The sequence below is a fragment of the Buteo buteo genome, chromosome Z (assembly GCF_964188355.1).
Source record: "Buteo buteo chromosome Z, bButBut1.hap1.1, whole genome shotgun sequence".
Taxonomy (NCBI): domain Eukaryota; kingdom Metazoa; phylum Chordata; class Aves; order Accipitriformes; family Accipitridae; genus Buteo; species Buteo buteo.
The window spans coordinates 11,737,114-11,763,328 of record NC_134204.1 but is presented as its reverse complement, the minus strand read 5'-3'; the positions used below and the strand labels follow the sequence as shown (position 1 = coordinate 11,763,328).

The following is a 26,215-nucleotide window of genomic DNA, read 5'->3' as shown; positions in this document are numbered from 1 at the left end:
CACCACCATGGCCAGCACAGAGTCTTTATTGGTGACACACAGAACAGAGCCATGGGGTCAGTCCTGGCTCTGAGGCCCTTTGCCCTTGAGCAGCAAAGGCAGAACCAGCCTCCATGGTGCAGCAGCCCTTGCCAGAAACACATCCAGGATATTTAAGTTGAGCTGCTACAACCTGGGATTGCCATGGTGCAGCCAGGAAGGCTAGTGATGGAGCGTCTCTGGAGCTGGAAGGGCTGTGGCACCTGGATCAGCATCAGGAAGGTGGAGCTCCCAGAAGGGATTGTATGGGGTGGAAAGGACCAGGCTAGCCCTACAGGACTGTGGGTTGTCCCTCCCTTGGCTCTTGTTGGCCTTGGGCTTCATGCCAAATTAGGACAGATAGCCTGTGCTCCTGAGCCCCATGGATCTTACAGCAGTTTGATGGTCCCCTGGCAAAACACAGTTTGGGTGTTGGTGGAGCTATCCCACTTTCCCTGGGGCTACCTGAAGGCACAAGGGATCCTGGATGGGACAGCTGATTATCTTCATCCCTGGCACAGACAGGTCAAGTCCTGGTGCCTCTGCTCTGGTCTGCATACTCAGGCTGTGATTCTATGTAAGTTCCTGTGCAAACTCTGGGAAAGGGTCAGGTTCCTGCTTCAAAGCCTGACCACAATTTGGAGACAGTCCAGCTTGTGCTCTCCAGCCACAGAGGACCCTTGGGGTGGCTGTTCAGGGGAGTAAAGCATCTTGGGGCTGTGCACACCCCTCTCATCTCCTCTGGTTTCCACTGTTACTGATGGAGGGCTGTCAAGAGAGTCGAAGTCATGGCCAGAGATGGGCGGTGGCCATGCCTCTACTTGAAATTCCCATAGGTTTCAAATGAATTCAAATAACTGAGGGCTAGTTCGTAGCAGAGCCCATACTGCTCCTGTGGACAGAAGGATGCACGTGAGAAGCTGGTACACCAACACCTGCAGTAGAAGGCCAGCCTCGGTTGCCAACAGCTTCCTGGGCAAGCCAGGCGCAGGTAGAGCCCACTCTCCACCTCACAGTTGGAGCACACCTTCCCCCACTGAGGAATCACAGGCATGTGCTCCAGTAGCTGATAGCTCGTCTACCCCAATGCTGGAGGCAGCTGGTCTTGGGAGGAGAGCCAGCATCCATGCCATGAAGCACCTGCCACTCACTCCCATCCAAGGTGCTCACCCTATGATTGCCTCTAGCACCCAGACAAGGTGGTGATGTGGGTGCAGGACAGGCACCTGAGCACCCATCAGTACAGCCCCTTGCTGAGCAGGCCAGGTGGACCAGAAAGGGGCAATGCAGCCCACAGGGTGCTTCAGTGCCCATCTGGTTCTGCAGAACCTGCCCTGAGTGGGTATGTGCCAGCAGCAAAACCCAGGGTTTTCAGAGGTCTCATCTGCTCCTGCTGGCCGCAGGATGATCTGAGCACAGAGGTGCTAGGGCAGCTGCTGGGACAGTCCAGGCTATGGCTCTTGCTCTGGTCTTGCCATCCTGGCTGGGTTTGAAGTCAGCACCTACCACATCTTTAATCAGCTGTCTCCGCCGCCTCTTCAGCATCCTCACAGCCTGGGATACATCCACCAGCCCCTCACTTTGGATCTGTTCACACAGGAAAGTAGCAGCACAGAAGATCCCACTCCGGCTGGCACCATCCCTGTGGAGGAGAGCAAAGGGAGAGTCACTTGCTCTGGGATCACCTGGCAGGGGTGAGCCTCAGAGGTGTCCCACTAGACATACAGGCTCTCAGGATGACCTTGTCCACAGATGCTGCATCCAGCCAGCCTCCACAGGGAAGCCCTCCTCCCTGAACACAGCTGAATTCATGTCCATACACCCACCCAAGATGGATTTGTGACCCAAGCTCACTGAGGCAGCCCGGGCTGAGCCAGCTCTGTGCCACAGGCTGCTCCTCCAAAAGACATCACTCACCAGCAGGTCACAAGGATATGTCCATCTTGGCTCTGCCGATGGTGTGTTTCCACCTTCCCTAACAGGCTGATGATGGTGGCAGGTTGCGGGGGAAGATGCTGCTTCATGGGCCAGTCCTTCAGTTGCCAGAACCGGACTTCCAGTGCAGACTTCTTGGGCTAGTGGGGAAGAAAGACAGTGAGTTGGACAGAGAAGAAACCCATTGGCTTCATGGAGGGAAGGGAGGGACAGCATGTGTCAGTCCTGGCTCAGCCATGCACACTGGATCAAGGGAGCAGCTCCACAGTGGGATGGCCCAGTCCCAGACTTTGGCCTTCTCCATTGAGTGCTCCGAGATCGGCAGATGGACAGAGCACAAGATAAGAGCTGAGCACCAGGTGCAGCTCAGACTCATGCCAGTCCAGCATCCAGCTACCTGTAATAGCTGTCCCCATCCACGAACCACCACTGAGATGCACAAACTCTATCCACAGCTCCTGTCTTCCAAGTTAGGAAGGTACACAAATGTACCTCTGCCTGCAGCCTCACCCTCTTGGGACTAACCTCTTTCTCAAGGCAAAGGGCCCTGCTGTGGCCACTGCCCTTCCAGGACGCCATCAGATCCCTCTGACCACCACCCCTAGCTGTGACTTGGACCCCAAATCAAAGCCTGCTGACACTGGAGCCTGGTCAGTCCTTCCAGCTCTTGCAAAGGTTGTTCTCAAAGGACTTTGCCATCTCTGTGCAAAGAGCCCACCTGCTGCCTGTTGGTGAGGGCAAATGTCCAGGCTGTGAAGCTAACTCCGGGCTCCTCTGAGATCAGGTGGACATGGAAACGGCCGTAGGCAGCTTCGCCCTGGGTGGGCCAGAACTCCACGTATGTCTGGGGGTGAGACACACGCGTGATCACACACAGCCCCGACCTCCACGTGTGGCAGAGCTCAGCACCTCGCATGGGTGCGCTCACACCAACCCCTCGCCCGTAAGCCACAGTGTGCATGTGGGTGCTCTGCCTGCCATTTGCTGGGGACCAACCCGTGGTGCTGCAGCCAGAAAGATAACACTCCTGCAGAAAGGATACCTGGGCAGGGGTAAGCAAAACCCGAGGGATGCTCCCTTGCTGTGAGACTGGGAACACCCCACCGCTGTAGTGCCATGGTACTGGGACTGTCCTCGGGGCTCTCCCGGATGGAGCCCACAAGCTTGTGGTGGGCTCCTAGAGCAAGCAGGGCTTTTGTGAGAAGAGCCGTGTGGGGGCAAAGGCAGAAAACACAGCCTCATGGGGAGCCGGGAGAGGAGAGGGCTGCGCATGGGCTGCTGACCTTGTCCAGCTCCTGGAGCTGGTTCAGCACAACCACCGATGTGCAGGTGTAATCCCAGACCAGAGCCCAGAAATCCACCAGCGTGGTGAGGAAAGGCATCTGGGTGACGATGAGTCTGTCCTCTTGGGTGTACGTCTGCAAAACACACCGGGGTGTGGGGGAGGAGAAGGTCACACAATCCACCCCCTGAGAGCCCCTCCAACAGCAGGAACTGCTCCGTGCCTCCCTTACAACCAGGGCTCTGCAGAGCCCGAGGAGATGCCGGGCACCCCAGCCCTGCTCAGAGACCCCCTCAGCTCATCACACCCGGGCTCTGCTCCCAGCAGGCAAAAGCCAGCAGCCGTGCGGCAGCCTGCTGAGCTGCCTGTGCAGGCAGGGCTTAGGCTGATCACGGGGGCCATCTCCTGGCAGCAGGGCCCCAGCCACTGGGAAGTAGTCACTGTGAAGACGACCCAGGGCTGGGACACCTCAGGGACACCAAACCAGGGTGGCATGGTCTACCCCTGCCTTGAGCATTGGTGCCCAGAGGGGTCTCTGCTGCTCTCAGCAGGTCCCACCGGTGCTCCGCTGGGGCTGGAGCCTTACGCTGGCAAACACGGCGTTGATGTAACCGGGCGAGCCATCTGCGTTCAGCGAGGACATCAGGATGGGCCGGCAGGAATCCGCTGTGGAGGCAAGGGGCAGAGAGAGAAATGATAAGCCATCCTGTACCCACACAGTGGCATGGGGCGTTCTTTGCAAGCAGTGGGGTCCGCAGGGCTCCCTGCAGCACAGGCGGGAGAGGCTTGGATGAACAGGCACCGCCAGCCCCATGGCCAGGACAGCTCAGGGCTGCCTGACATGGGATGTCCAAAACCTCATGGGTAGAGGCATAGAGGCACAGCAGGTCCACCCTCCTCATTGCTCCCTAATGCCTCATCTGGTGTCCTCCACTGGGAAAGATTAGACCCAGGGACATGTTTATCCCAGGTGTACCTCATGAATGTATTCCTCCAGCAAGCCCAGAAGGAAGCAGGGATGGGGTCTTGCTCCCATGGAGGGACCAGCCTAATCTATATTTATTACCAACTAGAAAATGACAATTGGACCCTGGGCAGAACCTGCTAGTGGCTTGGTGCTGGGGAGGGAAGCAGCAGGGCAGTATCGTCACCCCGATGCGGCTCGCAGGTGCTGGGTCACAGAGCAAGGGGCTGCCCACCCCTGCCAGTGGTACCTGGCAGGATCCCTGGCTTGCGGTTCTTGGGCTGGTTGCTGGGTTTCTCTGCTTCTCTGCATGGCAGGAGCTGGAACAACTCAGAAAACTTCTGCAGGGCCTGTAGGGATGATTCAGCCAAGCAAGTCCTGCCTGTCAGCTCCTCCCCTCCTTCAGCCACCCCAGAGAAATGCTCCTCCTGGGGAGGGGAGCAGTAGCGGGGAGGCACCACAGACCAGCCCCCTGCAGCACCAGACCCAGTGCACCAGAGCCTGATGGTACCTTGAACTCTTTCTCAAGGACATTGTTGTGCCTTGAGGTCTCAGCTTCTCGAAGGTGGTGGATATAGCTGGTGATGTTCTCCACTGCGACCCCGGTGCTGCCGCAGAGCAAGCCTTCGAGCAGCACCTCATACAGGAAGGTGTACTGCTCCTGCATGAGGACACGTGTCAGCTGCACAGTCTGGAGCCGCTCCATGAGGAGCCCTGGGTCTCCAGACCACCAGCTTGCTGGCATCGACCTGTGCCAGGAATAAGCCAGGTCCATCCTTCACCTGCCTTCTGTGGGGTCCTGAGGCCAGACACCTCTCAGTGCAGGCAACCCTGCTCTGAGAAACAGCTAGCAACTGCAAAAACCCAGACAAGACCATCTTCCTGTGGTTTAATGGTCCATTTCATACCAGAACCCTGCTCTGGGGAAGGAAACCCAGAAAACCAGTGAACTACAAGCAGCTGGATGGTCCTGCCCCACCTAGTTTCCTCCAAAGGGTCCCAGCACTGAGCAGACCATAGGGATGTGGTTCCTAGGCCAGGAGACTGCTGCCCAGAAGATGCCACGGGGGCAGACACCCTGAAAGCCTGAGGGAAATGTGGACTCTCATTCATGCTCCTTGCCTACAGGACAGCCCTTCTATACCAGGATGACTGGTGCCTATGAATGCTGCTGGCAGCTCAGAGGGTCTCACGGTAACATGGATCCCAACTAGGTTTGGACATAGCATTGAAAACAAGATCCCGCAGTGTCTATCACCTGGCAGCTCCAGTCCCTGTGGCTAGACCATGAACAGCATGGCCAGCGCGGCTTTGCATGCCACATCCCTGGGAAGGGTGGGAAGCAGATCTGCAGCCTGACAGTGTGCAGGAGGCAGGTAACTCTCCTCACCTTGGTCTGCACCATGCTGACCCGCTGCTCCCGCAGCCTCTGCACACAGTGAAACACATCCACCTTCCCCTCAGCCTTCCCCATTTTCAGGAGGAAGTCCAAGGCGATGAAGGTACCTGTGCGCCCAATCCCTGCGCTGAGGACACAGAAAATTGGTGGTCAGTGCTGCCCCGGCCAGCCTTGCCCCAGCACCCAAGCACTCCCAGCCCAGTACCTGCAGTGCACCAGCACGGGTCCAGTAGGCACTTCCAACCCCCTCTTGTTCATCACATCCACTAAGGCCAGGAGCTGGGCAGGGTTTCTGGGGACCCCATGGTCTGGCCACAGCAGGTAGTGAAACTGCTCCACCACTCTTGGGAGAGCACAGCCTGCCTGCAAAGAAGGAGACATAGCTGCAAGCAGGGAGCAGGAACCAACCTGGAAACTTGTGTGAAATAATTGCATGCCAACAAGTAGTGAGCAGTGGAGAAAACCACTTCAGGGGGACACCACCACACAGTGTTCCCCTAGCAGCCCACCACAATGACTGCTCCACTATAGCTCATCGGACAGCAAAGGGCAAATTCACCCAGCACACAGCCACACAACTAACTTTGTTCTCTGCTTCCCTGTGCTGTGAAGAGTGAACTCCGGGCAGTGAATGCAGCTTGTGCCCCAGAGGGAAAAAAAAAAAAAAATCGTGTTTCCATAGTCATTGAAAAGCCCTGGCTTCCCCAAATAAGGTATTTCCTAAGGCTGCTACTGCACTGATGTGAATGTAGTCACTTTTGTTACCAGCCCATGATGTATTTTTCCGTAAACATCACATTCACTTGGCCTGAACAAATGAACTGCTATGTCCCACCAGCAGGTGCTCTTGGACCTTTACTTTTCAGCTACGCTTTGCTCTGGGCAAGACAAAAGACAAGAATATGCATAACTGCAATTTCTTTATATTGTACCTGTTTTCCCCTCCTTGCAGGTCCTTCAGTTTCTGCTTTTTATGTGAGGTTTAACTTCAGCAGAAGTACCCATCTTGAGAAATGTCATTATGTAAGTTATCTTAAACCATAAACTATCTGTTCAGGTTTAGGAGCTGTAAGTGACCATGGAGCTTCAATGTGGACCTTCTGCAGATTGGCTCAGCTGACAGGCAGGCACCTGTGCCATCATCCTGGATGTACGGAGATGCCATTTTATACCCTTTAACTGCTTTTATACCCTTTTTGATCACCTCATCCAAGCCCTCAAGGATGCACAGTCTGCCCATATGTGTCTTCAGTCCAGACCCAGCTGGGGTGACCAGTGGAGCTGACCAATTGCCTTTGCCTGGCACAGAAACCTGGGGCCAATGCCCTGGCATGGCATCCAGTGACAGCTACGCTGACCTGCTAGTGGTGGAGACCAGACAGGGCTCCCCACAGCATCTCTTGGCTGACAGCTCCCACGAGCTGCTGAAACCCCAAAGCATCCTGCATCCCCATCTCAGCTACAAGCCAGGCTTACCTTCTGCAGGCAGAAGATGCGTGTGACAAGGCCTGTGGTGGTCCTGGTGTTGCTAAGTGTCACAGTGAAGTCTCCGTAGACCTGCTCCTGCTCTGGCCAGTACTGCTCGCACTTGGTCTGTCAACAGGAGCGACACCTCTAAGCACTAGCAAACTCATGAGGGGAGTGTTGCAAGCCAGCAGTGATGTGGAGCTGCTCTCTGCCCTCATTGAAAGCTGCACTGGGAGCAAACCAAAGCAAAGCAGCCAAGGAAGCCTGGGCTCTGGGGAGGCCCAAGCTGAGCACAGGTTGAGATGGTTTCTCTACCTTGTTCTGCTCCACTAAGCCCGTCAGCATCACAATGATTGAGGTCTTCTCCTGCCAGACCATCTGCCAGAAATCCACCACGGTCCCAGGCAAGGGGCCTTGGGGAGGAAGAGGAGAGCCCTGTACCAGTGTCTGAGCCATGGGGGTATAGCTGCTCCCAGGCACAACTCAGATGTTCCCAGGCTACGAGCAGCCCTGAGCTTCCCTCCACCTGGGGGCTAACACTGCACAGCCTGGGCACAGCAGCACCTGGCAGGGGCTGCTGGGCACCTTGGCTTCATCACTTGTGTTAGAAATTGGGACAAGGAAGAGGGAGGGCAGGTGACCCAAGACACGTCAGGGATTCACTGCTGCTTCAGGGGCTTCCCCATCCAGACCCTCAAGAAGACTGTGAGCTGCTCCCACATATAGGGTCCTATTTCCTGAAGAACCTTTCTGCAGCTTTGTAAGGAGCCTGAGACCTCCTCACCGCATACTGCACAGAGCAGACTAACCTATCCCCGCTTTGCACTGTTGGAAGGAGCCTGTCTCCAAGTGCACTGAGTGCAGACGGGTCAGGCTTTTGCAGGTTTGTCCCTGTCGTGCCAGCTGCCAAAGGGAAAAAAACAGGCTTGCGAGTGTAAGGACCATGTCCTCAGCCTGGGCAGTGCAGGGACCAGCTCCAGCTGGCCACTGCCAAATGGCCACTGAGGCCTTCCACACCCTGCGTCAGACGTAACCACTGTCCGAGACAGAGGCGCAGGAGACACAGGGCCTTGGACTGAGCCATTAACAGCTCCTAAGCTGCTGTCCCATTTCCCCACTCCCCAAAGTGCTCAGGGCAGCGACTAGCATCTCCTGAGCATGAGGGCTGGGAGCACCTACCTTGAGCTGCAATGAAGAAGCGTGGACTCCGGTAGCTCTGTGAGGGAGAGGTTCAAACAGCTCCGATCACGTGGGTTAAACATTTAACAGGGAATGAAATACAGGACCCATCCCCACACCCACCAGAGCCCTCGAACAGCGTGTCCCACAGCACCCACTCCTGTCCAGCAGGGAGAGTGGGTACCTAGGGGTTGTTCATCTGCTCCTGCCCCCTCACACAGGTCCCCTTTTGTTAGAGGTGAGGACGGCACACAAACCCACAGTACTCCGGGCAGCTCAGAGAGGATGCAAGGAAAGTGACATCCCAAGGTCTGCCAGCACTTGAGGGGCAGCAAGTGCCAGAACTCGGGACCATCCATGTGAGCAGGGCTGTCCTCACCCAGTGCCCCCAGGCACCTCTCCTACTCTGCCCAGGCACCTCTACTCTGCCCAGGGCAGGAATTCCTCGCTACCTACATCCACGTAGCTGGCATTGATGTAGCCATTCCCCATGTCAGAGGGCTGTAGCACCACACGGCAGTGGTCATCTGTAAGAGAAGGGAGGTGGGAGTTGGTGGACTGTCTCTTTGGGGTAGCAACGAAGTGACTTTTTAAGCAGGGGGATGTAATTTAGCAACGTCCAGGATCATCCACTCCCTCCTCAGCAGCACTGCAGGCCTCAGGACATGTTCAAAGGTAAAGAACAGCCAGTGAGATGAATGGTGACATGGCACAGCAGGAAATGCAATGTGTTTTTGGGGGAGGCCGTTAATGCAATGGCCAAATGTCCACACCATGTGGGCCCCAGAGGAGCTTTAAGTTTTCATAGAAATTGGGTCACTCCCTCTGCTTTCCCACAAATAGCCACCTCTGGATGGGACACAGCAGTCTTCAGCAATGACTAACAGGAGGAACACGAATACAATGATGAATGATTAAGCTTGCAGGGAGATTTGAGGGGCAGAACAAGGATTCTCCAACTGGATATCAAACAGTGGGGCCAACATGATGATTCTGGAAAAATCCCTCTGGGTTTCAGTGGCCACAGAAGGTGAGACAAAGGAGCTCAGCATTGCTGAAGAGCTGGAGGGGGACCTACACCAGCCCAGGACACTGTGCAGCCCAACCACCTCCAAGTGCCTGTGCCAGCCCCTGGAGAGCTCTGCTTACATGGGATGATGCTCTTGTAGCGGTTCTTGCTCTGATTACATAGCTCCTTCCCGGCATCGCAGGGATGCAACAAAGTGGAGGACAGTTGCTGCAGAGGAAGAAGACAAGCCCACTCTGCATTGGCATGTGTTCTGGGACTGGCCAAGGCCAACTGTATCACACACCCAAAGAAAGGGTGAGGGCTGGGCGGACAGTGCAGCCAGGTGGGAAAGCAAAGCTAAACCAGACCTGATACTCTCTCAGACGTCCAGCACCATGCCTGTCGACTGATTCATCTTCTGTCTGCTCTGCCTCTATTTCTTCCCTCTTAAACCTCTTCAGAGCCTCCAGCAGTTCCTCCACCGGGATCTGTGTGTTCAGCTTGCACACACCTATGGAGACCACGAGGCCAGGAGGTTGGTATGCACTTGATGGCTGGCCCTGGAGCTCTGCAGCTGGGATTGAGCTGGCACTGTGGTGGTCAGGACCCCACCAAACTCTAGATTGTCCCTTCCCGTGCATGTCCCTTTCTCCTGGGAGGTGTCCCTTTCCCCATGCCAGCCAGTTCTGATCCCCTTGTTCCTGTAAGGACCTTACAGAGCCTGTGAGCACCCTGCCTGTGCTTTTAACAGACAGCCTGTCCAGATAAGGCATGCAAGGCCTCTGCTCATACTGTACCTCCTCTACATCTTCGCAGGGGGATAGTGCTGCTGTTCTCCGAGGTTTTTGAACTGTTGTACTTTCGCCTGCAAAACAGCAAGTCAGGCCCTTAGACCAGCAGAAGAGAAAGACAGAGGAGAGGCTGTTGCTCATGTAACAGCCCTGCCTCCCACCTTGTTTTATCTCAGGGTCCCCTTGAGACACCCCCTAGCAGTGCAAGGTGCTGGATGCCTCACAGAGAGCAGGAGAGGTGAGGCACATACTCACCTGAAGAGCAGGAAAAGCAGCAAAATCCCCAGTGCCAGGAGTGCAATGACCAGCACTACTGCCATAACCACAGGCATCCTGTTCAGCAGAGGCACCGGCTCCTGCACTGCAACCAGCACAGCCCAGACTCAGACTCCCACGCAGCCTGAACCAGGCATCGGGAGACCTCATAGGAGCATGGGGTGAAAAGGAGCTTCCCTCATCTCCCACCACAAGATTTGCATTGGAGAATAGCTAGTTGGTGCAGAAAGAGTAGGTGCTTGCTTGGTGTGATACCCTCCAGCGTGGGCCCTATATCCCTGACTGTCCCAGGCACGATCAGAGCCTGGTGAGGTGTTTGCATTTCTGGGGTTGCGCATGCACCAGAGGAGCAATAGGATCGAGATGCACTATGCCATGATGGCAGAGATGTTGCACAGTGTCCAGCTGTCATTGGTGTCACAACTGCCTAAGCAGCCCGAGTTTGCCCAAAGGCCACATACCATAGATAGGCTCAAGATCCAGAGAACTGCCACGAAGATGAAAGTAGGACAAGACCCCACGGCTCCCGTGCTCAGGCAGCTCCCCTCCGTGGGAAGCGGCCGGGCTGGGAAAGGGGAAGACGGGGGAGAGAGGCTCGGGCCCAGGGAGCGAGGAGCCCACTTACCGAGAGAGAAGCTGTAGCAGACGCAGGTGAACCTGTCCGCCTGTTGGGAGAGGCGGGAGGGAGAGCTCAGGCCACTCCCGGCCCTGGGGGCGAAGGCCTCCCACCCGCGGCCACCGCAGGCTCCGGCCGCGGCCGAGGGCCCCGGGGACGCCGTCCCGCCGAGGCGCCCGGGCTCTCGGCGCGGGGGCCGGGAGCGGAGCCCGCGCGGCACCGCTCCTCGCCGCCGCCGGCCGGCCCGGACCCCGCCGAGGGGCTCGGCGTCCCCGGAGAGCGGGCCCCCCCCGCGACGGGTACCTGCCGCGAGCGGCGGACGAGGCGCAGCAGGGCCGTGTAGTCCCAGCCCGGCCGGAGGGCGGCGTTGCGGTAGCCCCGCCCGTGGGTCCCGTCGCCCAGCACGAAGTCCACGGGGGCGGTGAGGTTGAGCACGGCGGCCACGTAGGCGTCGAAGGGCTGCGGGTCCCCCGAGCAGGCGCCTTCCACCGCCGTGCCGTTGCGCGTCGCGACCACGACGAGCTGGTGCTCCCTGCGGGGCGGGGCGGTGAGAGGGCCGGGGGAGACGGGCCGGGGCCGGCGAGAGCGGGCCGGAGGCGGCCGCGGGCGAGCGCTGCCGGTGGGGAAACCCGCCTGGGGGCCGCCCGCGGGCCGCGCTCACCTGGCCGCCGCGGGGGCGCGGGCGACGGGGCGGAGGGCGAGCACGGCCGTGCCCTGGGACGGGGAGACGTCACGCACGCCGCGGCAGCTGATGTCGAGAGGGCGCGGGGCGTCTGGCGGGGAAGGCCCGGGGGAGAGGCGTCGGCGGGCGGCCCTGCGGGGGGAGCGGGGGCAGCGCCGGGCAGCGCAGCTGCGGGGCACGGCTCCTCCGTGCCCGGGCTCCTCCGTGCCCGGGCTCCTCCGTGCCCGGGCTCCCGGGCGCCGGCCGGGAGCCCACAGGGCCGGGGACAGAGAGCTGCCTCGGCCGGGGCGCCCGCCCGCCCTCCGCGGAGGGACCGGGGCACGGCGAGCCTTACCCGAGCCGTCGGTCTGGAGCTCCCACAGCGACGCAGCCCCGGCTCCGGCTGCCGTGAGTCCCCGCACCGCCACCACGTAGCTGCTGCCGGGGCTGTGCTCGGGCAGCGGGTGCTCAGTGGCGGAGCCGCTCAGCCGCAGCCGCTCCATCTCCAGAAAGCTGCCGTCCTGCGCGCTCCTGGCCGTCACGTTCAGCTGGGGACGGGGGACGGAGCTGGGGGGCGGCAGCTCCCGCCTGCCCTCGGGGAACCTGCCCGCGGCACGCCGAGACCGCGCGAAGCCCCCCGCCAGCCTCCCCTTCCCTGCGCCCGCTCCCGCGGGGGAAGGCTCCCGGGGGGCAACCTCGGCCCCGCGCGTGGGCCTCGAGGCGGACGAGAGGAACGGAGGGGGAATCTGGAGCCAGCGCTCCAGGCGTCGGAGCGGCTGCCCCTGGGAGCCGAGGACCGAGCCTCCGCGAAGCGCTGAGGGCGAGAGGGAGCCCGGCCCTTTGAAGAGGGGTATGTGCGCGCAGGGAGCCCGAGGCCAGGTCACCGCTACGGTATTGCAACAACACCGCAGGCACGGCGCTGACACCCCCCACGAGAGGAGCCCTCAGCTGCTCTCCCCTCCCGTGCGAGGCTGGGCTCTGAAGGCGTTGTCTGCCTGAAAAGGGGAGGCCGGAGTTGTGGAGGCTCCCCATGGGCACCACCTGAACCGGCCACGAGACCCCGGGCCGTCCTCACCGCTCTCGGGGTCTTTACGGAAATGGCATCTTGGGAACGTGCAAACAAGGAGCCGGCTGAACGCGGACGAAAAGGATTCTTTTCGCAGACAGAGGTGTCTGGGGGCAGGGAAGCAGCTGGGACAGACCCGCAAGCAATGCCGTCAGGGCCCCTCTTTTTTCCCCCTTTCTCCAGGACAGAGCCGAGAGGGGCGCGGCGAACCGGCATGTCGGGGCCCCTGCCACCCCACGGAGAGGTCTGTCCTCGGAGAGGGCACAGGCCACACCGGTAAGGGTCTCACCCCGCCTCAGCGCTAGAAAGCAGGGCTGCACCGTGGGAAGAGCCCCAAACCCACAGACAGACGAGGCCCTTTGAGCCACGCGTTAAGGAAAACTCAAAGGAACGGTGCAACTCTCCCAAAAGAAGAGGGCTTTTCAGAGGATGACTCAGACTACAGACTTCTCTGTGGCAGGAACCAGAAACTAGCACGCAAGAGGCAGAGGAAATCCTGGGAGGCCACCCCAGCAGACGAGTCAACAAGTGCTGCGCACCGAGCCCCAGTCTGCCCAACCCCAGGCTGAGCGGACGCGGGGAGGACGCCCAGAGGCCGGGGAGCACCCACCACCTCTCCGGGCAACTCCACAGCACGAGGAATGTTGAGGGTGAGAGAGAAAACGTTCATGCTCATCACGGCCAGACACTCAGCCGGGCTGGCTGGGAACTGGGGGTCATCACGGCTTTCCCTTCCCCGCTCTCCCCCAGGCTGCCCGCACAGAGCTCCAGGCAGAGGGGTGCCCGGCGAGGCGAGGGAGACCACGGGCAGCCTGCGGACCCCTGGTACCTGGTAGCCGATGATCTCCCCCTTGCAGGAGGGCAGCGCCTTCCACCTGAGGGACCCTGTGCTGGGATCCAGCCACAGCTTCTCCGGTTTGTCCGGCACTGGAAGCACAGGAGGACGGGGTCACGCACGGGCACGGTGAGGAGGGGCTGAGCCCAGAGCAGGGTGCGGGCAGCTTCTGGACCAGGGGACGGCCCGCCAAGGGACCCCCCAAGCAGGGTTTATCCCCCACAAAGGCTGATGTGCTTCAGCAGCAGCAGCAGGAGCAGCAGTGGTGTGGTGAGGAGGGGGAGAGCGAGGAGGGGACGTGCTCTGCTCCAGGGCCCTGCACAGCCCCTTCCCCAGCACCCCACAGGATCCGACCAGCCCTGATCCCAGGACCATCACTGCAGGGAGTGGATGCTCCAGCTGAGCTGCCGGGCAAAAGGCACCTTTACATTTCATGTAAACATACCCGTTTCCTTTGTTCTGAGAAGCCGTGTGAAAAGGATTGTGCTGGGGGACAGGTACATAGTGACACTGTAGACAGTGAAGGGCTGCAGAGGGGGGCAGGTAAACGTTCCCTCCTGGCCATGGAGCGTCTCTTCTCCCTTCACCTCCTCAGCCTCACAGGGAAGGGAGGAATGCTCTTCCAGCCGGCACCTGGCCCGAACCTGCTGGCAGGCATCAGGGAGCCTGCAGGTCCAGTTCAGTTTGATGCTGGTGCTGGAAACCTCCAAGGTCCCAGGGACAACCTGGAGGACATCTGTGAAGGAAACATTGCAAGAGGGTCACCCCCTTCCCTTCCCCTCCCAGCCTTGCAAGGGTGCTGCAGTCCGACAGCCCTGCTCCCCACCAGCCGGGTGGGAGGCAAAGCGAGAGGCTGAAACTGGTCACTCCAGCTCTCTGGTAGGGGAGCAGGAGGAGTTTAGGGTCATGGTACGCTCGGAAGCTGGATGTGACCTTTTGGGATAATTCCCCCAGCGAGACAACTGCCCCCATTCATTCAAACATCAGGACGTGGCAGGCTGGAATAGAGGGAAGTGCAGGACAGTGTCCCCCCAGCTGGGCTACATCACAGCTCACAAGGACCAACAAAGTGGTCCTTCTGCTCTCACACCCTCTGAGGTGTGTGGCTGCAGTCATCCTTCGGTGCCATGGGAGAGCACAATGGGACACATTTCATCCTGGCCTTACAGGAGCTGCTTCCACGGTTATCAAACCTCACAGCATGGGCCCCAAGGGAAAACCATGACCTTCCCATGCTGACTCTCACCGAGACACATTCCCAGCATCCTGACCCTGCAAAGGACCATCCTGTGCCGATGCCTCCCTTACCGATGCACTGCACGCTGGACTGAATGCGGATCCAATCACCCGTGATGTCCCTTCCCAGCCATGGGTCACTGTATACAGGATTTCCATAACTGAAGGGCTGAACTTTGCCTGAACATTTGATTTCAGTGAAGGATGGCTGGAAACCCTGAGGACAGGTCAGCATCACTTCCTCGTTCTTCTTGTAATTCTCCTGGTCTGGTGCCAGCTGGAGTCTTTGGTCCCACAATGGCCTCTGGCAAGTTTCTGGCAGAGGTGAAAGTGGGTGTTAGTTGGGGTGGGAGGTGACAGGCTGGGTCAGGGGTGGGTGGTGGGATATCAGCAATCATTCAGTATGGAGTAGAGCAGGCAGCCAGGAGAGCTCCTGATGCCTTTCTTACCAATGCACTCCACACTGGACCGTATGGGGATCCATTCGCCTGTGATGTCCTTTCCCAGCCATGGGTCACTGTATACAGGATTCCCATAACTGATGGGCTGATCTTTGCCTGAACACTTGATTTCGGTGAAGGATGGCTGGAAACCCTTGGGACAGCTCAGCCTCACTTCCTCGTCCTTCTTGTAATTCTCCTGGTCTGGTGCCAGCTGGAGTCTTCGGTCCCACAATGGCCTTTGGCAAGTTTCTGGCAGAGGTGAAAGTGGGTGTTAGTTGGGGTGGGAGGTGACAGACTGGGTCAGGGGTGGGTGGTGGGATATCAGCAATCATTCAGTTTGGAGTAGAGCAGGCAGCCAGGAGAGCTCTCGTTGCCACCCTTACTGATGCACTGCACGCTGGACTGAATGCGGATCCAGCCACGTCTGATGTCCCTTCCATGCCAAACTTCTCTGTATACAGAATTCCGATAACTGATGAGCTGAACTTTGCCTGAACATTTGATTTCAGTGAAGGATGGCTGGAAACCGTCAGGACAGCTCAGCATCACTTCCTCGTCCTTCTTGTAATTCTCCTGGTCTGGTGCCAGCTGGAGTCTTTGGTCCCACAATGGCCTCTGGCAAGTTTCTGGCAGAGGTGAAAGTGGGTGTTAGTTGGGGTGGGAGGTGACAGGCTGGGTCAGGGGTGGGTGGTGGGATTTCAGCAATCATTCAGTTTGGAGCAGAGCAGGCAGCCAGGAGAGCTCCCGATGCCTTTCTTACCAATGCACTCCACACTGGACCGTATGGGGATCCAATCTCCTGTGATGTCCCTTCCCAGCCATGGGTCACTGTATACAGGATTCCCATAACTGACGGGCTGAACTTTGCCTGAACATTTGATTTCGGTGAAGGATGGCTGGAAACCCTTGGGACAGCTCAGCCTCACTTCCTCGTCCTTCTTGTAATTCTCCTGGTCTGGTGCCAGCTGGAGTCTTCGGTGCCACGATGGCCTTTGGCAAGTTTCTGGCAGAGGTGAAAGTGGGTGTTAGTTGGGGTGGGAGGTGATGAGGTGGGCCAGGGGTGAGTGGTGGGAGAGAAGTCCCTGTAATCCATCCAGCCAAATGCATCCAGAGGGATGGTGACCTGTCCATCTGCCACGATGTTACCTGTAGGCAATGTGTGTTTGGAGCGGGCTCTCCTTGTGTACCGAAAGTGTGAATGATCACTCATACATGAACCTCCCCCATCCATCCCTGTGTCCGTGGACACTCATAGCCATCTCCCACAGCCTCAAGCAGGGAGGTTCCCACATCGCCTCTCCCTGCCCACCTCCCCTGAGCACCGGGCTGCCCGTGCACGGCCAGCCCCACACTCGCACAGGTCTGTCCCTGCCCAGAGCAGCCCTGCATCCCCATCACCTGAGGGAGGGCATTGCTCTTCCCCCTGGTGCATCCCCCACAGCCTCCAGCCCCGATGCCAGGGGCTGACCCAGCCCCAGGCACTCAGGACTCCCTTCCGTTGCCTCCACTCCAACTCCTGGGGCTGCAGGAGATGTCCCCAGGGTCCCTCACCTACACGGGCAGAGAGGGACAAGCAGAGCTGTGCACTCCAGGGTGGCATCTGCAGGTGCAGCAAGGAGCTGGGCACCTCCGTGGGCACCTCGGTGCTGGCCCCGGATCCGGCCCCAGGCCCTGGCACCCATCTGCAGGACCCCACGCTTGGCATGCTCAGGAAAGACTGCAGGAGCTGCTGGCTTGCCTGTCTGGCACTACCTTGTCTCTCATCCCCTGGCTGGGCTGTCCTTTTCAACAGTTTGCAGGGACAACACAGCACCAAGGAGGGACTGTGGCGTGCCTGCAGCTCAGCTGGACAATGTCATGACTGGCTAAGGGGGGTGAAGATAGAGAGGGGGCATGGGAGAGCTGCTGCCGCCTCACTTACCAATGCACTCTACAGCCTTCGCAATGTGCGTCCAGGCACCTGTGCTGTTCCTGCCCCACCAGGCATCTCCATAGACTGGTTCCCCAGAACTCACTTGCAGAAATTCCCTTGCACATTTGACCTTGGGGAAGGATGGCTTGAGATTTCCAGGGCAGGTCAGTGTCAGTTCTTTATTCAGTTGGTAATTTTTTTTGTTTGATGGAAACCGAAGTCTTTCATCCCACTGGGGTTTTGGGCACTTTCCTGTCAGGCAGAAAGTGTGAGAGTCCTTCTCGGGGACAAGGGATGCTCAGGCAGGAGGGGGACCGAGGCTTTGCCATGACTGACTGTGGTGTCAGTGTTCAACACCACCAGGAAACCCAAGGGCCCCCAGGTGCAGCAAAGGAGCTTGTGCCTGGGCAAAGTGGTGATATAGGACACTGGGAGAGAGGTGAATTGAGGGGCAGGATCCGGCACCTCCGACCTGCAACTCAGGAATAGACTGGGAGGAGACGCAGGGACAGTGAGAAAACCTGCCCCACACTGAAGGCTTCTGTCCCACCCCACCTTGGAGGCAGCTCCCAGCTGGGGCCCATCTCTGAGCTGTGGCCAAGGTGTCTCACAGATACGGCAGGATGCCCAGGGTCCCTCCTGGGGGAGAAGCGCATGTAGCAGGGGAGACCTACTGCTCTCCCACTTACCTGTGGTGCAGGTCAGGCTCTCTGCCACCACATGCCATGTTCCCTGCATGTCCTTCACCTCCCAAGCATCCTTCCAACCTGGAGACGTCCCGTTTGCACATCTGATCACAGCAAGGGGAGGAGGGTCCTCCACAAAGCAGCTCAGTGTCACCTCTTCATTGAACTTGTAAAACCTCTGCTCTGGGGTAAAGTGGAGCCTCCAGTCCCACTGGGGCTGCTGGCATCTCTCTGCACAGAGGAGAAGGAGCGGGTGTAAGCAGGATGGGAAGGTGCCTGCTGTGGGGTCTAGTGCCCTGAGTTTGACACTGTCCAGCTCCTTTGGTTGCCACTTTCGACTGCAAATCCCTCTCCTGCAGCCTAGAGCAGAGTTAAGGGTGGCAGCAGGCCACCCCAAGAGCAGTCCCCTCCATCCCTACAGAGGGGTAGGCTTTCCCACTCGGGCTCCATTTGGGTAAGGCTGCCCAGGGACTGGGCTCCTCCCTAGCCTTCACACAGAGGTCCTTCCACTCCCACCACCTCGGCCACGTGCCCAGGCACTGTTTGAAGGCACAGGGCTTACAGCAGCAAGGTGCCGAGACAAAATGTGCCCCGGCACTGCCAGGACAGGGGGAAAGCCAAGGCATCCAGGTCTCCTGAGCCAGGACTGTCACCAGGTAGGGCTGAAGCATGACCATGTCACGGAGGGTCTGCCACCAGCTCAGGACCCCAGGGTCGGGGTGATGCGGGGCTGTGCTTACCCTTGCAGGTGGCAGTCCCGTTCCATGAGATCTGGGTCCGGCTGGAGATGCATCTGAGCTGGGGGACCGATGGCACATAGTCCCCAGCACAGCTCAGCCGCACCAAATTGTTCAAGGCATGGCTGCTCTGGTTTGGGGTAAACTGCAGCCTGGGCTCCCAGTCAGAGGGAGCTTTACGTCTCCCGCTGTGCGACGGACAGGAGCGAGAGCCCTGAGGATCACTGGGCTCTGGCAGCATCCTTGGGGGTGATGTCCAGAGGGGTGCTGGTCCCCGTCACTTCAGAGGGCTGGCAGAGATGAGCACCTCCCAGGATGAGGCCCCGGACCCCAGGTACATTAACCCTCCTTGCACCCTCAGGTGCAGTGCAGGAGGGTTACCTGCAGGCCCTGCTGCCCACTCACGTGCTGCGGAGGGATCCCAGCCAGCAGGATCCAGCAGCCCAGTGGATGCCGCTCTCTCCTGCGCTCTCTTCCCCAGAGACAGGGGCTGTGGGAGTGCACCAGACCCAGTGAGTTTCTGCTGGCACCACTCACCTGCATTCCTGTCATCCTGCTGGGCACTACCTGCTCACACCCATGTGCATTCTTATTTGCAGCAAAATGCCCGCTCAAGTTGCCAATTCGCTTTTGCTCTGCAGGTTATTTTCTCCTCCCCATCTCTTGCCCAAAATACCTGTTGGATCCTAGGACAGGGTACCTCCTGTCCCATATTCCTCCCATGCTCACCCAGGAGGGACAACACCCCCATGTCTGGGTTGGCAGAAAGGACTCGACAGGGACTGCAGGTACATACTTAACCAGCTGCATGTTCAGTTGCATTTTGCAACATGTAGATTGGGCAATCGATGGAAGTAAATCTTCATATTCATTTTCCATTCGTTTCTAGACAGGAGTGCTGCTGTCTCTCTGCATGGCACTAATTTGCGTCTCTACCCTCTGATCGGATATCAATTTTCATGCAATAAGAAATGTACCACTCTGTGAGATGTCTTCATCCAACAAATTCAGCTGTAAACATTGTCCAAGTTACTGGGATGCAGCCAGGCAGGCACAGGCACCGCTTCCCAACACACCCAAATGGCATTAGGACTCACCATTAAACCATGATTACTCTGCACTTCTTGTGCAGCAGGCCAACAGACCACAACAGCTGTATCATCTCAGCCAGAACAAAGCCCCTGCCAAATAAATGGAGTAAAATCCCACCAGACTGGCAAATTGAGCAGCAATTATTTCAGGCAGGTGAGAGCTACTCATGACGGCACTTCCAGTGTTTCATTTTGCATTTCAGGGCCCAAAATCATGCCTGTACAAAGTTTATTCATCGATGCGGGATCCTTCTAGCTTAGAGTTACAGCAGAAACATGAACAACCCTTGCTTGAAAAGAGGTTTGCGGGGCCTGACCTCAAGCACGAAGCAGTTTGAGAGAATGAAACCCGTCCAGTGGAAACAGCCCTAAGAGCCGAGGCAGATACAAGTGTTCATGGGCATGGCTGGCCTCTCCCAGACTGCCCCAGTCTTGACCTTCAGTGCAAAGGGGCTTGTTGCTTTTCCTTTTGTAAGTGCTTCCATACCTCCTGGTAGCTGTTACAGTCCCTGCAGTGACACAAAACCCACTGCTAGCACAGGACATGGCAACCTGCTGGGCAGGAAACAAGGAAGAAAAAGGAAAGTCTCCTTCGCGTGCAACCTGCTGACACAGGTGCAGATTTCCAGAGATATCTGGGACAGCGCCTTCCTACAAACACCAATGCTTTGTTGGCAGGGGTGCTTGGAGCTGTACGCCAGATGTCTGCCTTGCTGCCAGCTCTCCATGAACCTCACACCAAAACCTCTAGTGCCCTTTTTGTAGCAAAGCATTTGCTGCTGATACAACCATGAATGAACTCTGTAGAGGTTTTTGGCCTTGTATGGTGCTTCCTTATGGAGGCCAGGGGTAACACGACTTTTAAAAAGGTCACATCTCATGGTTGCTGCTTTAGAAGTGTAATACAGTGCAGACTTACTGTAGCACAATGGAGAATTAGTCTTTGTTTGAAGTTCATGATTTTTTTTTACTAAAAGGTGGAGCTTCTGCACACTGAAATTATGTGTATTCAGCATTATACTAATTATTACTGACAGGCACTTATGATTGATTCAGCCTTTCCCTTAGTTATGGGTGGTTCACTAAAGTACAAGTAAATAGGTGCTGTGTAAGGATCCTGGGCTGGAAGCAGGTGTGAAGGGATCCCTTGGACTTAGCTGTCACAACAGTCAAACATTTCTGACTAGGCTGGCCATCTTCATCAGGACTCCAGTGAATCACTTTTAAACTTGGGGATTTATCAGCCCTAATGCTTTGCCAGACATCTCAGCATCTTTGCCCTTTTCTTTTTTTCAGGTGAAAAGGGGCTGGCAGTGGTGCATTTTTTGCTCCAGGTCTTCCTCAGTCCTCCTGTCAGTGTCTGCTAGGAGGGGTTGGTGGGGAGCTGCTATGATCCGGCGTGGTTTCCAGTGTGGCATCAGGCAAGGCCAGACTGCTGAAACATGCTTCTGCAAAGACCGCATGTGTGCCAGCAGTGTGTCAGTGGCCACATCTGCCTTTCGGGCACAAGGACTACACGGGTGAGCAGTCCTGCAGGCAAACCCTCTTGCTCCTTCCTTGTACCTGGCTGTGGCTGCAGAGCCGCTTGCAAGCACCATAGTGATGCTGGTCCTCTGCAACTTGTCCTTTTCTTTCCAAGCCCTCTGACCTGTGGCAGTGGTCATTTGGCCCACTTTTTTCTTCCCCACAGGCTCCCCTGTGCACTTTGGGCTGCCAGATGTGGCCCTGCTGAGCACAGGGTAGGCAGCGGCTGATAACAGCACCCAGACCCAGGCTAGGCATGGACCGTGCCAGGCAGAATCTGAGGGCTGGATGGGAGAGCTCAGAAAAGGCAGGCAGAGCCCACAGCTCATCCCCATCCTCAGAGGAGCCAGAGCCTGGAGAGTGCTGCTCTAGGGGAATGCACCAGCCTCAGAAATTAGCCTGGGAATTAACGCTGCCTGACAGAGGGATGGGTATGACAAAATTAGCTTGCTTGCCTTCCAAAGGGGTAGTGTACACCAGTGAAACAGCCTGGGAGGCTGCCAAAGCCTATTCACCTCTTGTATGCAGAGCATCCTGCTAGCAGCGCCCATGCTGTTACATGCCCTTCAAGTTTGGGGCTTGCCTCCTACCTGCACCCCTGATGCCGTAGAGGAGCTGAAAACATGCACGGTGCCGCAGCACTGACACCATCTGCATTCAGGCATCTGCAGCTGCTCAGAGCCCTTCCTGGTGGCTTTTCTGATGAATGCTTGAAGGTAAAGCCTAGAAGTCTCTGCTTCCCCACAGAAGAGGGAAGAGAAGACACTTTCAGTCCACATCTGTTTTTGTCTCAAGAACATCGCTGAATACAATCCAATTCAACTTCACTTCTCCAATAAGCCCAAGCCTAGCAGGCATGTGATTATGATTTGAGTCTCACTGGGAGAAACTAATCTGTGACTGCTGGGTGCAGTCGAGATGCACAGGCTACGGGGGACACTGCTGTCCTTGCCCTCGTTCTTACACTCCTTCCCCAATCACTCCGTAACATTTGCCATGGGAAAAGAGCTCCTTGGAGCAAAGGAGCCTTTGCTCTAACCCAGGGTGGCTGTTTCTGTGCTTCAGTGGTGGCCACGGGAAGCTGTGTGGCATACATGAGTCAGAGGGTTTTGGATCTCCACCAGGTTGGAGCTCACCACTTGTGCAAAGGAGACAGATGCACATGCCTGTGAGCAGGGGGATGGGGCACTGCTGGAGAAGGGAGGGTTCTCAGAGAGAAAGGGGAAAGAAATGCTCAGCTTCTAGCCTTGTAGGGACTAACAGCATCCGGGAGAGTAAAGAAACAGTCATCAAATACTGTTTTTCACCCTGCAGCCACCCACAGGCCCTCCGCCCCCAACTATAGGAAAGAGCCTGAGACAAGTGAAATTTCAGCATGGAAAATATGGTGTAGATGTGACCAAACAGGCACCTCTTATCATGTGCAATGTGTGCTCACTGCAAAATGGAGGATGCTGAATGCCGCGGCAGGAGTGGTAACAAAAGGTTAGTCTATTTGCCTCATGTAGTCAGAGATTAACTGTTACCTTTTTTTTCAGTTGATGCTATTAAATGAATACCCTACTTGTTAATATGGTTCAATACCCATGAATATAGAAAGCATTTTACAGAAATATCTGGACTGCCTGTCCCTTCTGCAAAGGAGTTATGAGTCTGGCAGGCAAAACAAGTGTGCCCCAGAAGCAGATGTCAGGGAGGATCAGGAGAAAGGAGAAATAGCTGTGCTGGTAATTCAGGTCAGGCTCCTGGGTTCAGCCCCTTGCTTACCAGCAAAAGATGTACTTTCTTACATTATATTATCCCATACACAAAGAATAAAAGACAAGGTGAAATCTAAGGAGCAGCAGGCAAAGTTCAACCCTTTTCCCTTGGCAGCTCAGCAGCTAACAGAGGTGACAGCAAAGCGTGCTGGAGTCTCGCTGCGTTTGATGCCGTGTGCTTGCTGAGAGGAGCTAAGAAAAGCAACCACTGTTTCCACCAGTGGAAAGTGGTATTGCCAGCTATGGAGAAGACGTGCATGTATCTTAAAGCAGCTCTGTACCTATTGCTAGCAGCCAAAGATACCGAGTGGGTCTTTAAGAGCGATGGGCAGTGTGAGGGTGGGAAAGGGGCAGAGAGACCTCAGGGCTGCTTTGCTTGGGAGTGGTGCCAGGCAAGGGAGGTGGCGAAGCAGGTCACTGAACAAGGCACCGCGGGAAGAGCAGGGAAGGGATGGCACTTTAACCTGTACGGCTCTGCCACGCAAAAGGCCATCCGACAGGGTTTTAAGAACAGGAGGTGAAATACTTCCAGAATCCATACTCTGCTAATGGGAGGTAGAAGCATGGTGGAAAGTAAGTTCACAGCCCCAAGGGTGTCAAGGCCCAAGGCGCTCCTCTGCAGCATCTCTTAGTGTTTGTGTTCCCCCCAGGATTTACTCTAGGCACTGTTTGAAATTTGAGTCCCACTGACACAAAAGTTTTCAGATTGAGTGTGGCCTTATTTTACCTAGCACTCTCCCACCCACTGGGCTTTGCAGCTATGCCCCTAGTTAGGGCTTCTTGTCAGCTGCTACTAAATCACTGCGTAATGTCAAGCAAGGCTGATGAGAAAGGGGCCAGGGCCAAACCTGGATCACAGACCCTGCCTCTGCAGGGAAAACATCCCATAAAAATTTCTCTGTCTGCCTCCCAGGTGCACTGGGACCATAAGGGGATGAGGCTTTTGTACAGGTGTGGCATCTCAGGGGGGAGAAAAAACCCTGTAAGAACGGCACAGCAAGACAATAAGGTGACAATAAGACAATGGGACAATGCACCCTGCTCAGTGCACGATGGGGTGAGCAGAGCAGCAGTGCTGCGCTTGCTCACGTTTGTACCACACGCATTGACCACATCCTCTGCCTGCAGCTGCTCTGCTCTTCCGCGGGCTCCCAGCAGCACCCCGTGTGCCCTCACCGCCTGCCCAGTGCTGGGATGCGGCTCTGCCATCTGGCCTCATTTCCCCAGCAAGCACCAGGCCCCGTGGCCCACAGCCCTTCCCCAAAATTACTGCCATGCCTGTGGCTTTGCAGGAACCTGTGCTGCCAGTGCTCAATGCTGGGGGTGGGGGACAGGGTGAGGCGGGGGCGGGGGGAAGCTGGCTGAAGTGATTTGGGCATGCAGGAGCCCTGCTGAACGGGGACAGCCCACACTGCCCGGTACTCTGGTCCTCCCAGCATGGGGGTGCTTTGTGGGTGCCTGGAAGGGGACAGCAATGTGCAGTGGGAGCAGCTTGTCCACTGTCCCCACTGGGCTGTTCCCTCTCCCTGATTGTACCCTACATCTGCCAGGGTCATGGGAGATGCTCAGGGATGCCTGGGAAGGGGGACCCTTGGGTCATGTCCTGTCCCCATGTCCCCCATCTCTGCCCAACAGCTCTACCCTGCCCCACTGCCACTGTCTGCCCCACAGGGGCCCATTGCACCCTAATGGGGATGGGAGGGACCCTCCTGCCACACCCCGGCCATCCCCCTTGTCCTGTACCTCAGCTAGAGAAGGCCCGCGATCCATCAGGTGGGGACCTCGGCACAGGTCCTGGGATGGGATGAGGCCACCTGCTAAGGATGCAGGCAGGGCTGCCCGCACTGCTGGGTGCGGCTGCCAAATGTTTTTGTCTTGGTTCCTCTTTTTACAAACACCAAGGTGCAAGCTCAGCAATTCCATCTCTGCCGCAGACAGACTCCTCCAGGGATGGCTGGGTGACTGAGATGTGCAGAGTGCACCAAGAGTCTGCTAGCCACCGGGTCCCCACTACGTCCCACTGCACACAGGATGGCCAGGTCCTGGCCCTAGCGTGCACCGTGCAAACAAGCTGGAGAGCCACACAATGCTTGGGCATGGTTGCACATGCTGGCCTGGGAGGACAGCTTCAGTGGGGGATCTGGGCAAGGAGAAGCCACTCTGGGCAGGAGGATATCCTCTGTTGCAGGTTTAGCCCTTGGTTTTTGAGTGACAGAGTGCTATGCTCATGTTCCCTGCAACCACAGGGACACATTTCCCCTGGGAACGGGCTCCTATGGCCCCTACCACACCGTACAGACCCTGCTCTCACTTCACATCAGCAACTAAAGATCCTGGTCCCATTCCCTGGCCTCTATCATAGCCAGGGTACTTAATCTATCAGGTTTCTCTAGCCTACATCAGCCCAGACACATCCCCGCAGTGGATTGGGACAAAGTAATCAGATGCTAGTTTAATGAGTTTTATCACCTAGCTTCGGCAAGATTGGTTTAGAGAAATACTCCAATTCAGACAGATGCAGAGCAATGCAAGGTGACAGCCGCCAGACCACAGCTCAAACCTGGGACAGTGCAGCCTCCCGGGAGGTTAGATAACATGTGAGCCTACAGATACCCACCAGCTGACTCTGCTGGGCTGGATGAGTGCAGCCTGTGTAGAAAGAGCCCAGAAGAGCCCTAGAGGTGTCCTGGACTTCCAGCACAAAGGAAGCCCATTAAAAAGCAATCCCAGCACATCATAACTCCCACCCCGCAGGGTCTCCTGGACACACAGGGGCTCAGCTCATGGCTCCCCAGGTCTTTGCTGGGCACTAGCACCCTTCTCCACTGTGGTGAGGACGTGGCATCTGCACACTGTGCAGAGACATGGCCACCTTGTGCTCCCAGGACACTGCCCACTCTGCGGAGGAACTTTATGGCCCTTGCAGAGGCTTTCCCAGCACACTAAGGATTGCTGTCCTCCATCCCCAAACAGAGCTTCACCCCACCACAACCTGACTGATGCCCAGGTGTTTTGGGCGCTGGTGTGGACATCAGCTCCAGTTCTCTCTGATACAGCTACTGCATCCTGAACGTGGTAAAGACACGCACCAACTTTGCAGCAGGAAAGCAGTGAAACCTTCTCCTGTGGGGAGAGGAGCGAGCACTTCTTACCTGTTCCGTGGGGTTCTCCAGAGGTGTTGGGGTCCGGTTCTTCCTGATGCTGTGCTGCCAGCAGAGGTGTGAGGAGCAGGACAAATGTCCAACGCAGGGCCATGTTTGCTTATGTTCCCAGGGCAGGACTAAGGTCTCAGCTCCCCTGGCTGCCTCACAGCACAGCCGTCTGATTG

At 57.1% G+C, this 26,215-nt stretch overlaps 1 protein-coding gene across 3 annotated transcripts; it reads right to left on the bottom strand.

Annotated features, from left to right (window-relative positions):
* Positions 1 to 14: 14 nt before the first annotated feature.
* LOC142026797 (receptor-type tyrosine-protein phosphatase U-like) lies at positions 15 to 26,215 on the bottom strand. Of its 3 annotated transcripts, XM_075020140.1 has the most exons (31): positions 26,040 to 26,215; positions 17,779 to 18,006; positions 17,099 to 17,341; positions 15,938 to 16,180; positions 15,561 to 15,803; positions 15,184 to 15,426; positions 14,807 to 15,049; positions 13,944 to 14,234; positions 13,493 to 13,590; positions 11,953 to 12,145; positions 11,598 to 11,709; positions 11,240 to 11,468; positions 10,946 to 10,985; positions 10,300 to 10,405; positions 10,051 to 10,118; positions 9,622 to 9,764; positions 9,394 to 9,481; positions 8,701 to 8,771; positions 8,245 to 8,281; positions 7,381 to 7,478; positions 7,075 to 7,191; positions 5,804 to 5,961; positions 5,590 to 5,725; positions 4,711 to 4,860; positions 4,450 to 4,549; positions 3,822 to 3,901; positions 3,237 to 3,371; positions 2,672 to 2,797; positions 1,936 to 2,093; positions 1,525 to 1,660; positions 15 to 910 (listed from the first exon to the last, which is right to left on the bottom strand). In XM_075020140.1, the coding sequence occupies exons 1-31, from the start codon at positions 26,140 to 26,142 to the stop codon at positions 836 to 838; spliced, it is 4,491 nt and encodes a 1,496-aa protein (XP_074876241.1). In that variant the 5' UTR covers positions 26,143 to 26,215; the 3' UTR covers positions 15 to 835. The 3 variants fall into 3 exon arrangements, with proteins under 3 accessions (XP_074876241.1, XP_074876242.1, XP_074876243.1); XM_075020141.1 differs by lacking the exon at positions 17,099 to 17,341; XM_075020142.1 differs by lacking the exons at positions 17,099 to 17,341; positions 17,779 to 18,006.